Source organism: Fukomys damarensis, unplaced genomic scaffold (genome assembly GCF_012274545.1).
Source record: "Fukomys damarensis isolate Sample0158 unplaced genomic scaffold, DMR_v1.0_HiC HiC_scaffold_27, whole genome shotgun sequence".
Classification (NCBI taxonomy): domain Eukaryota; kingdom Metazoa; phylum Chordata; class Mammalia; order Rodentia; family Bathyergidae; genus Fukomys; species Fukomys damarensis.
The window spans coordinates 6,123,327-6,135,417 of record NW_022900939.1 but is presented as its reverse complement, the minus strand read 5'-3'; the positions used below and the strand labels follow the sequence as shown (position 1 = coordinate 6,135,417).

The following is a 12,091-nucleotide window of genomic DNA, read 5'->3' as shown; positions in this document are numbered from 1 at the left end:
TAAAAGACCTTAATACCTATACATGGTGAGATAACAGTTTGAGGGAATGAGTCCCTACCCTCTCCTGGGAGCTAGCCTTAAATAAATCCTTTTTCCTTTCACCAAAATAAATGGCCACCTCTGATGTGGGCAGTAGCAAGCAAAGCAATCTGAGTACACAGACCTAAGTGGCTAGTAACAGTACTGCATCTATCTTCTAGTAAGTAACGGCAGGCATACTGCTAAACACCCTACAATGCATAGCCTCCCATAATAAAGAGATCTGGCTATTCTGATTGAGAGACTTCCTGACCAGACAGGGCCCCTGAGCCTACACAGTGAGGGAGAGAAGACCAGCTGTCCTAACTGAGCTTCCATGGAGCACCAGAGAATCAAGGAAGACTAGCAGGACTTCCCCCCTAAGCCAGATCTACCCAGAGAAACACAAAAGATAATGAAAGGGCTGTTTTAAGTCACCTCTTGTTTTGTGTATGGCTTGTTAGCATCAATACATGAATCAAACAGTTCCTTGACAGTTTTTAATCTAGTCACAACGGCAGTACTAGCAGTAAACCCAAAATAGCCATGCATCGTGGCATATGCCTTTAATCCCAGGAGGCTTGCCTTGAATTTCAGGCCAGCCTGAACTACACAGCAAGACCCCGTCTCAAACCCCTCCCCGCTCCAAAAAAAAAGAACCAATTCCTTGAAGTTAGCTTATAGCCCTAAAGTATCCACATCTCTCCTCAAAGTAACCTTGACTAACAAAGGAAAAAAGAATGAAAGAAAAGACATCTGAGCAGCATGTAGATATCAAAGGTCTGGTGAAAAGTTGATGAAACTTTTCGACAATGGCCAAGAACAAATTAAGAGGGAAGAAGTCCAGGAACGTATTTCACATAGCCAGCCAAAACTTTAAATCCCAAAACAAAGCAAAACCAGTCACCACTAATCTTAAAAAGATAAACACTGTAAATGATGAAAAAGTTCGTAGAATGAATGATGCTTTTATAAACATTCAGAAGGAACTTGCAAACTTCTCAAAAAGGCTTACTCTTGAACCGCTGGAGAAAGAGCTGAATAATCAGCAGCATCATAAAAATAAACCAGTTAATGTTAATGAAGCTGCAACATTAATGGCTCAATTGTAGTACAATGAAGATTTATCAAATTCCCCCAAACAACTAAGTATTTTATACAATTTTAAAAAAGAAAAGAAAAGAAAAGACATCTGAAAAGAGATGGTAACAGTAAGAATCGCGCAAACTTGCTCGCTGTGTGTAAAGCCTGAAGTCAGAAGGGTCAGTGTTAACTGAGAGATACAGACTGGCTGTTTCTTACCTATCTCAATCAGGATCCCTATTTACCATAAATAAATACTTCAGCATGGGATGTCTCCCCTTCCATGTAGAGGGTGGCCCTAGATTTTGGCAACATCAGGCTATTTGTGCTCTCTCCATTCTCAAGATGTGAGACAAAGCACTAAAAAACAGTACGGGAAGCCAGGTAAGGGGGCACACACCTGTGGGTCCCAGCTGAGCCCTGGGAGGCTGAAGTAGGAAGATCAACTGAACCTAAAACTCAAAGAATTGTAGCGTGGGCACAGAGCAAGACCCTGTCAACTTTTGTAAAAAGAATTAAAAGCTCAGGAGAAATTAGGATAACATTCTACTCTCTTACTATCGACCAATCTACATTTTATATCAGAACTTTCTAAAACAATCTTCGTTTTGGTCTGCTGCAAATAGCTAACAGGACTAAACAGCCTCAGGCATTAACAACAGCCCTGCTTTTCCCTTTGAAAGCACCTCCATTCTACTTACTTCACTCCAGTTTGACAACGCATGAGTTCATGAATACCTGAGGAAGCCTAAAGTCTAGAAACTGATATGAGCAGATAGGAAAGAAAACAATATTCAGGGAGTATGTTAAAAGGAAATGGGATCTTGCTGTGTTGCCCAGGCTGGTTTTGAACTGCGGGGCTCAAGTGATCCTATGCCTTATGCTCCCCAAGTAGCAGGGACTCAAGGTGTGCACAAATTCACCTTGCACTCCCCCCAACCTTCATAACAATTATTTTATTTTGTTTTATTTTATGTTTTGGTACCGGAGATTGAACTCAGGACCTTGTGCTTGCCAGGAAGGTGGTGGAACCACTGAGCTAAATCCTCGGCCCAATAACAACAATTTTATAATTTGAAGAAACTGAGGTCCAGAGAGGCTACCTAAGGTTACTCAGGGGAGCCAGCCATGACTTAAGAAGATACTGCTGTTCAACTTTGAGTAAGTTACAAGAAGAAAGAAAGGGAATCTAAGGAAGCAAAGAATAAAAGAAAGCATCATTTGGTCAAAGTGGACAGGAACAAAGAAAAAAGGTAAACAATAATTACCATTGGAAAGGGATCCTAGAATAATATGAGGGATTTGGGGTGGATGGGTGGGAGAAGTATGCAAGAGCTCCTAGATGGTCTCCCCTACTGTGATTCCAGAACCTGCCTTTCCTCTTAAACCCTAAAAATGGAGGACTGGGGGTAGAAATGACTAATCTAGCAGCCAGAGCCAAAAACAATCAATCAATACAAAGTCTCAGTAGGAAAGGAAGGGACTCCAGGTGTGAGAGAGAAATTCACCAGGAGAATACCTGGGTGAAGGAGGATGACAAACCAGGCCCACTTTATCTTTTTCTTTCTTTCTTTTTTTTTTTTATGCTAGAAGGTTCCTTTCCTTATACCCTGTCTACTATGATGTCCAATTCTTCCTGTCTGTTCATCTACCACACCCTAGAGCTTCAACTGGGTGGGTTATGTGCTAATAAAAAGTATAATAACCCAGCCAGGTGAGGTGGTCCCCAGCAATCACTGTTAGTCCCATCCATCCAACTTGTCCCTCCCTGCTCGTAGTACCCCTAGCCTGATGTGCTAGGGGTGGAATCCAGACTCCCGAACATTCTACATTCCCGGGAGAATCCCAGAAATTCCCAAACTTTCCCCCCCCCCCGAGTATAGAAAGATCAGTTTGGCAACTGATCAGACCTCAGTAATTTCATACAGTGATAAGATCTTTGAATGTATATACTCTTACTCTTATTTTTTACCATCATTTCATTTTGTATTTAATATACGGACCGAGTCAGATTCAGTAATAATTATAATGTTCATATTCAATATCTTACATGATAGTTTTGTATTTACATATAAATACACCAATATGATTTTTTTAAAAAAGCAGTCCTAAGCGGTCTGAACTAGTTTTCTCTTACTGTGCAACAAAACTACCTAGAGAGTTTGTTAAAGCACTCACAGACTGCTATCTCTGCCTCCCCTTCTTCTCAATTTCTGATTCATCTCATCTGAAATGGAACAAGAAACCTGCATTTCTAACAAGTTCCCAGGAATTACAGATGTTTCAGGTCTTGAGACCAAACTTTGAGAAACACCAACCAAAATTTTTCCCACGAGCTTTCCAAAAGTTACTTCTACCGCTTATGCAGGTCTTCACAATCAACATATTCTGAAATATCTACCTCTTCCTCTGACCCTACTACGTGGAAAATATTATCACCAACATAGTCATCAAAGTTAGTAGCTCTATATGAGACTGAAAATTCAGCAACTCTATTAGGATGCTTATGTTAGGTCCTTTCAAGGATTCTACAGAAAATGACCAACCCAATCTCTACCTGAAATTTTTCTGAAAATGAACAAAACCAAAGGAAAAGGAAGAGCAGGCAAAGAAGTTCTGAACTTCTAGAAAGAAACAAGATTATAAGGGCCAAGGATTGTAGCTCAGTGGCACCGTGCCTGCCGAGCAAATACAAGGACCTGAGTTTGATTCCCCAGTACAAAAAAAAAAAACCCCAAGACAAACAAACAAAACAGAAAGAAATTAAGAAGATTGGAAAAGTTTAAAGGAAAAAGTACAATCCCTTTTTGGGGAGAGGAGCTGAGACACCCTCTGCATTATACTAGGAACCCTTTGCAATGGGTCACTGTGTAGTTCAGTCTGGCCTTAAATTCATTACATAGCCCAGGCTGGGCACCTAGCAATGCTTCTGCCTCACCTCCCAAGTGCTGGGATTACAGGCATGTGCTACCATGCCTGACTCAAGAATCCCTTCTTGTGGGCAAGGGATATAGCTCAATGGCACTGTGCCTGCCTTGCAAACACAAGGTCCTGAGTTCAATCCCCAGTACCAAAACAAAGCAAAAAAACAATGAAAGCGCACCAGGAGCCTCGGAGACAAAGTGAAAGTCAGCTTTATTTAATGCCAAAAACAAACAAAGCAAAAAAACAAACAAAAAAATTCCTTCTTGATTTACATTTTAAACTTTTAGATCTGCAAAAAATTAAGAAACCCATCTCACAACAGCATCAAAAAGAATAAAATGCTTAGGAATACAACAGACAGAAGTCTTGTACACTGAAAACTATAAAACACTGTTTCAAGTAATTAAAGAAGACACAAAGAGAAAGACAACCCATGTTCATGGACTTGAGGGCTTAATACGGTTATTATGTCCATAATACTCAACACAATCTAGATTCAATGCAAACCCTACAAAAGCTCCCACCCGCCTTGCAAGTGCAAAGCCCTGAGTTTGATCTCCGGTACCAAAAAAAAAAACAAAAAACAAAAAAAATAAACAAAACACCTCAATTATATTTTTTTTTGGTGAAGAAATAGGGCCAGGGATTTAGCTTAATGGTTCTGGTGCCTGCTTCGCAAGCACAAGGGCCCAAGTTTCATTCCCAAACAAAAACAAAAGAAAAAGAAATAGAAAAAAGTCCTAAAATTGTATGAATTTTACAGATTTTGGCGGGGGAGGCTACCAGGGGTAGAACTCAGGACCTTGCACTTTTGAGGCAGGTGCAGTGCCACTGAGCTAAATCCCCAGTGTGCTCTATGGAATTATAAAGGACTCTAAACAGTCAAGACAATCTTGAGAAAGAACAAAGCTGGATTTCACAGGTCTAGATTTCAAAATACAGTGATAGTCTGAAACAGCTCCAAACTCAAACTTTCCACTACTCAAACAGGAAAGCTTGAAAAAAAAATCTTGGTGTTTTTAATTTTGCTAGCTAGTCAAAGCAAAATCCAACTTCAAAAAACCTGCACAGGCCAAGAGTGATGCACGTGTTGTGTCTTACTGTGGACACAAAGGGGTACAGTTCAGTCTAAGTGCTATTCTTACCCAGACAACATACAGTGCTTGTGTTGGTGTGTTACAACATTCGTCACCGTGCTCTTGTGCACTTTATTTTTGTAAAATATCACAACTATGGCTCCAAAGAAAGCTGGTGATACCAGCTATAAAGCTAAGAGGAAAACTGTGAGAACAACGATAGAGTTAAAGAAAGAAATCACTGAGGGCCAGTGGTTTCACACAGTGGCACCACACCACACAAGGTCCCGAGTTCAATCTCTGTAACCAAAAAAAACCAAAAAGAAATGAGTCGTTGAGAAATAGGTTAAAGTCATGGAAAAATGAATTTATAAGTATAATTCTTGGGCCTCAGAACCAATTATTTGGTTTTCCATTATTTCTTATGGGAAAAATATGTTCAGTTCTTGAACTGTTCAATGTTTGAGCACAAATCTGGAACAAACTGAATTCAACAACCAGGTATCACCGTATATTACAAAGGTACAGCTCAGTAACCAAAACAGTATGGTACTGATGTCAAGACAGACATACAGGATTTGGTTTTCAGACACTGGAATATAGCGACATGAGGAAGACAAGAATGAGGGAAGTGGGTCCCCAGAACCTGGCAAGGATCTGAAGTGAAAATTGAAGCCCACAGGGAGAACAAGGAGAGACTTCAATGGAGAAGGAGGTGGCCAGTGGTGCTTTCTCCTTAAGCCCGACTCACCACGTGGTAGGGGAGGCTCAAAGCTGCAGGTATATGGTAACTACTGGCGGCCCCAAAGGCCTCTATGGAGAGATTTACCAGGGGAGTGCATAAGTGGACACAGCAGACTGCAGTGGCTGGTGAGTTACATGGATTCAGGTGTTCCCCCAGGTGAGGGCAACCGGCCAACAGTCATCTTGGAAAGGACCATCTGAGCTTGGTGAGGTGGAACTGAGTTTACATTGGCAGGAGGTCAAGGAGCCAAACCAGCAGAGAATCAAATTCAAGCCAACACGAAGCACAGAGTATTGCGGGCTGAACAAATTGGGTTCCAGCTGGACAGCCCGAGCTTCAGAACTAAAGGAGCGAGCTTGCTGAGATTAATCTAACACTGGCTTGTTGAGCTTAATCAACATAGTAGATCAGGGCTCTGACTAGCCAACTTGTCTATCAGTGACAGCAGAGACACACTTTTAATTGGACCTTTTTCCCCCTCTTTTCTGTTTTTGTTTTTTCTTGACTGTTATTTTAATATACATGTGAACACAAAGTTTCTGGTTTTTTCATCATTGTCCTACTGTTCTGTTCTTGCTTTATTTCTTCCTTCTTTCCCTCCTGTCTTCTTCACCAGGTTCCCAAAGTTTGCATAATCTTCCTTTGTCCTCCAGCCTTGCTTCTAATCTCTTCCTCTTCTTCTATTTCTTTATATTTTCCCCCAACTCTTTAAATTTTCTCCCCTGAAGATAAAATCACCATACTGACGGAATATTTACCGTATACAATTTTCTGGTTTGGTTTTTTGTTACATAATCACAAATCTAGTTCATATGGTTAAAGGTGAGAAATTAATAGCTACCACAATTTGTCATTTTCTAGGCTGTGTTTGATGCTATTGTTATTGCTGATGGTACTACTTTCACCAAGGTGACAGAATTGTTCTAATCAGTTGTTTTTCCTTGTGTGCCAAGACTAAGACTCCCTAAGAGTCATAAATCATACTATACCGAAGAACCAGGGGCTGGCCAAATAGGTAGGCCAATTAGGCTGGCCAAAAAATTGAAGAGGTAGGATCCTGCAACAGAATCTTAACTCAAAAGCCAGGTAGGGCCGGGAATTTAAGGTCAGTGGTGGCTGCACCTGCCTCACAAGCACAAGATCCTGAGTTAAATTCTTGGTACTGAAAACAAAAACAGCTAACTATCCCTGGAAGACATCTCTGAAAAACAGTCACTCTCTAAGTGTTCTGAATACTAGAATAAAGACAGATACACAAACCAAAGGGACAGAATAGACCAGAACTTAGGGCTCAGGTATATGGCCAAATCATCTCTGACAAAGCTGTCATAACTGCACCGCAGAAAATAATAGTCGCTTCAACAAATGGTGCTAGAAAAACTGGTTCCCACATACAAAAAAAACAAAGATGGATCTTTATCTTACACCAGGTACAAAAATTAACTCCAAATGGATTATAAAACAAAACTATAAAGCCAGGGGAGATGGTGCACACCTATAATCCCAGCACTCAGGAGGCTGAGGCAGGAGGATCATTGTGAATCTGAGACCAGCCTGGGCTACATAGTGAGTGCCAGGTCAGTCTTTTTGTTGTTGTTGTTTTTGTTTTTGAAACAGGGTCTCACTATGTAGTTGAGACTGACCTGGCACTCACTCAGTATCCCAGGATGGACTCGAACCCACAGCGATCCTCCTGCCTCAACCTCCTGAGTGCTGGGATTACAGGCATGCGCCACCACGCCCAGCTATTTTTTTTTTTTTTTGGTACCAGGGATCGAACTCAGGTCCTTGCCCTTGTGAGACACCTGCCAGAACCACTGAGCTAAATCCCCAGCCCAGGTCAGTCTTAACTACATAGTGAGAACCTGTCTCAAAAAAACCAATAAATAAATAAATAAATAAATAAAACTATAAAACTCCTAGAAGTAAACACAGGGAAAAGTTCATGACATGGGAATGAATGGTGATTTCTGAGATGTTATATCAAAAGCAAACGCAATGGGCTGGGGATTTAGCACAGTGGTTCTGCCCCCTGCCTTACAAGCACAAGGTCCTGAATTCGATCCCCGGTATGGAAAAAAAAAAAAAAAAGCACAAGCAAAAACAAATGGAACTCTATGAGACCTAAAAACTTCAGTACATGAAGGTGACCCATGCACGGAAAGGGAGAAAATACTTGCCATCCAAATACCACACGAGGCATTAATCCCAAAGGGAATATACAAAGAACTGATACAGCTCAATAACAACAACAAAATCCCAAATATATTAAACAAAGGTGAAAATATTAAAATTCATATTTCTCCAACAATGATACAACCAACAAGCACATGAAGATATTCATTGTCACTAGTTATCAGGAGAAAACATTAAAACAAATTAAATGCTGTTATTTATCACCTCATACCCATAAGAATTAAAAAAAGGAAAAAGAAAAAAGAAAATAATGAGTAAGGAAGGGAAGGAGTCTTGACCCTTGTGCATTGCTGGTAAGACTGTAAATTAGTGCAGCCACTAAGGAAAATGGTATGGAAGTTCCTTAAATGATTAAAAACAAATCTACTATATTATCGAGCAATTCTACTTCTAGTTTCTAGCCCACAAATTAAAAACAGGATGTCTCAGGAGATACGTGCATACCCACATTCAATGCAACAATACTTCCAATAGCCAAAATGTGGAAACAGTGTAAATATCTATCAACAGATGAACAGATAAAGAAAATCTGACAAATTATTCAGGCTTTAAAAAATTTAGCTCAGTGGTGCTGATGCCTGCCTCACAAGCATAAGGTACTGAGTTCAATCCTTGGTACTAAATAAATAAATAAATAAATAAATAAAATTAAGAAGGAGCTAGGTGTGGTAGTACACACCATTTGGGAGGCTGAGGCAGGAGGATCACTGAGTTTGAGGCCAGCCTGGGCTACATAGGAAGCACAAGGCCAACCTGAACTACATATCAAGACCCTGTCTCAGGAAGGAAGAAAGGAAGGGAGAGAAGGGAGGGGAGGAGAAAGGAGGGAAGGGAAGGGACAGGGAGAGAAGGGAAGGGAAGGGAAGGGAAAGGAAAGAAGGGAGGGAGGGAAGGAATTCTGACACACCCAACAACATGGATGAAGATATTATGCTAACTCACATAAGCCATCCAAAATGACAAATATTTCATGACTGCACTTATAGCATACGCAAGGTCCTGGGCTTGATCTCCAGCATTCCAGCACTATCAAAACAAAACAAAACTACTAAAGTAACCAAACTCACTGAAACACAGGTAGGATGGTAGTTGCCAGGGGCTCACTAAACTGTTCTTCTATGGGCACGGTTTCAATCATGCAAGAGGAAAGACTTCTCAAGCTCTGTTGTACAACATGCACATAATTAATAATACTGCACTATACACTTGAAAAATTGCTGAGATCTATGTCACACCTGAGGGAAAAAAAGAGAGAAAAAGGTTGTATCTGCTACCAGAACAAAGAAATGGGTAAAATTCATCTTTTCGGTGAAGTGACACATGGGGTAAAGCAGGAAGAAACACAGGAAGCTGGGACACTGATATGAACAGGTGTAGGGCAGGGAGAAAATAGAAGAGGCAAAAAACTTCACACATCCTCTGCTGCAGCAGAGGAAAAGGGCATTAAGTTACCACATAGCCTTAATGGGCTAAGACTGACTAAAATAAATAAAATATATTATGCAAACAGAACCCCCTACACCTGGTGTTACTGTCTTGAAATAACCTCCAACGCACCCCTTGGAGTGCCGCTCTGATCGGAAGGGGGAAGGACAAATGCATGGGAAACTGCTCTCCAGGATTTCAGCACACACACAGGAGATGCTGTAGTCCAACCTCCTTGATTCTGCCAAGGTGATCACATCTTTTTTTGTTGCAGTGTGCATTCAGAACCCTATTCATCCCAGGAGGGATGATGAGGGTGACTGGCTCAAAATCTTACCTGCACTGAGAGAAGGACTGCGTGTCAGGCACACCGCCTACAGGACCTGGTGGCTAGTATGCTCCCAACCAGAGCAGGCTGTACAGGAGTGCCAAGGCTTATGAGAGGCCAGAGGACCTTGCTCCAGGGCAGATGTTACAGAAAACAAGGGATTCTTGCCATACTTATCCCTGATTTTCATCATCAAATTATTTCACAGGTGTCCATACTTGTGCATCTAGTCCACAGTTCAGAGCAAGAAAACAGAGACAAGGGCAGAAGGCCCAGACCAACCTCTTCTGGGCCCTGTCAGAAAGCCTTGTATTACTCTGGCACCTTATCTTCCAAAATGAGTCCATATGAGGCAGGGGTCAGCCAACCATAGTCTGAGGGACAGCTCTGGCCCACTGCTTGCTTTTGTATAGCTCACAAGCTTTTTACACTTTTAAACAGTTGAAAAGCATCAAACAATTTTTTCATGATGTGTAAAAGTTATATAAAATCAAATTTCCTTTGAAACCCCAAGTTTTTTGCAGACAGTGTCACTCATTCATTTATGTATCATCTATGGATGATTTTTGTGCTACAAGAGCAAACTTGAGTAGTTAAAAGAAAAACTGTATCACCTACAAAACTTAAAATATTCACCTTGTAAATATTTATCTTGTCTTTTTAGAGAAAAAGTTTGCAAACAACTGATGAAGATAGAGCAAAAGAACCAAGACCTGTCTTGTAAAGGTACAAGATCCCAATGATGAATGCAACTGTGCTGTATACCTAAAATGTACCAATATCATTGGTCTTTCGAGAGATGCAGATGAAAACAACAGAGATTCCACCTCACCCCACAAAGAATGGCTGCTATCAAGAAATCAAACAATAACAAATGTTGGCGGGGTTGTGAGGAGAAAGGGACCCTTCTCCATTGTTGGTGGGAGTGCAGACTGGTGCAAGCACTGTGGAAATCAATATGGAGATACTTCAAAGAGCTGGGACTAGAACTTTCGAGAGATGCAGATGAAAACAACAGAGATTCCACCTCACCCCACAAAGAATGGCTGCTATCAAGAAATCAAACAATAACAAATGTTGGCGGGGTTGTGAGGAGAAAGGGACCCTTCTCCATTGTTGGTGGGAGTGCAGACTGGTGCAAGCACTGTGGAAATCAATATGGAGATACTTCAAAGAGCTGGGACTAGAAGTTCCATTTGACCGAGCCATCCCTCTGCTGGGTATCTTTCCAAAAGAACTAAAAGAATCATATCACAGTGATGTATGCGCACCCATGTTTATAGCGGCACAGTATGTAATTATAGTTAAAACTTGGAAACAGCCCATTTGCCCATCAGTTGGAAACTGGATAAAGAAGATGTGGTTCTTCTATAAAATGGAATACTACTCAGCCATAAACAATGAGAAAATAGATTCATTCATAGGAAAATGGATACATACTGAAGATACACTCCTAAGTGAAATAAATAAGTCACACGTGTGTAAATACCGAATAGTTTCTCTGATGTGAATAAACTGCAATAATACATAAGATCCTAGTAAGATTACTGACATTGTGAAATGGGAAGAAAGGGGCTAAAGGTGTAGGGAAGGTAGGATGGATAGAGGAAGGGAAATAAGGTAAAAGAAAAAAATGTGAGATAAAGAAAAGATGGAAATAAAGTGCTTGTAGATGGGGACGGGAGGAGGGGGTGAAGGGAGGGCAGGGACAAGAGGAAAAAATGAGAACCAAGACTTGCCATATGGAGGTACAAGATCCCAACAATGAATGTAAGTGTACTGTATCCCTAAAATGTACCAATAAACTCAATTAAACCTGAAAAAAATAAAATAAAATGTACCAATAAACTCAATGAGAGAAAAAAAAAGAAGATAGAAGCAAAGACCATACTCAGAAGTCAAAAATACCCAAAACAGAGTGATTGGGGTAAGAAATATAGTTCAGTGCCACATCTACTTAGCATATGCAAGGTTCTGGGTTCAACCTCCAGCAGAAAAGCAGAAACAGAAATATAGAGTAACTTAGGTGGGCAGGTGAGCAGCAAGGGCAAGAAAGATTAACAAGGGGCCAGGTATGGTGGCACATATCTATAATCCCAGCACTCTGGGAGGCTGAGCAGAAGTTAGAGCCCAGCATGAACAATTTAATGACTTACCAAGACCCTGTCCCAAAATTTATAAGTAATTTTTTAAAATAGCAACTTTAGGGCTGGGGATTTAGCTCAGTGGTTCTGTTGCCTGCCTTGCAAGCACAAGGTCCTGAGTTCGATCCCTGGTACCAAAAAACAAACAAAC

At 40.9% G+C, this 12,091-nt stretch overlaps 2 protein-coding genes across 6 annotated transcripts in view; one reads left to right on the top strand and one right to left on the bottom strand.

The window, feature by feature from the left end:
• Positions 1 to 12,091, bottom strand: part of Ambra1 (autophagy and beclin 1 regulator 1) — a 153,238-nt gene that overhangs the window by 126,996 nt on the left and 14,151 nt on the right. The gene's annotated exons all lie outside the window — the stretch shown is intronic.
• LOC104854117 (ribosomal biogenesis factor-like) lies at positions 831 to 1,130 on the top strand. 2 transcript variants are annotated; one of them, XM_033756802.1, is made up of 2 exons: positions 831 to 950; positions 1,068 to 1,130. In XM_033756802.1, the coding sequence occupies exons 1-2, from the start codon at positions 831 to 833 to the stop codon at positions 1,128 to 1,130; spliced, it is 183 nt and encodes a 60-aa protein (XP_033612693.1). The 2 variants fall into 2 exon arrangements, with proteins under 2 accessions (XP_033612693.1, XP_010610763.1); XM_010612461.1 differs by having other exon boundaries at positions 831 to 1,130.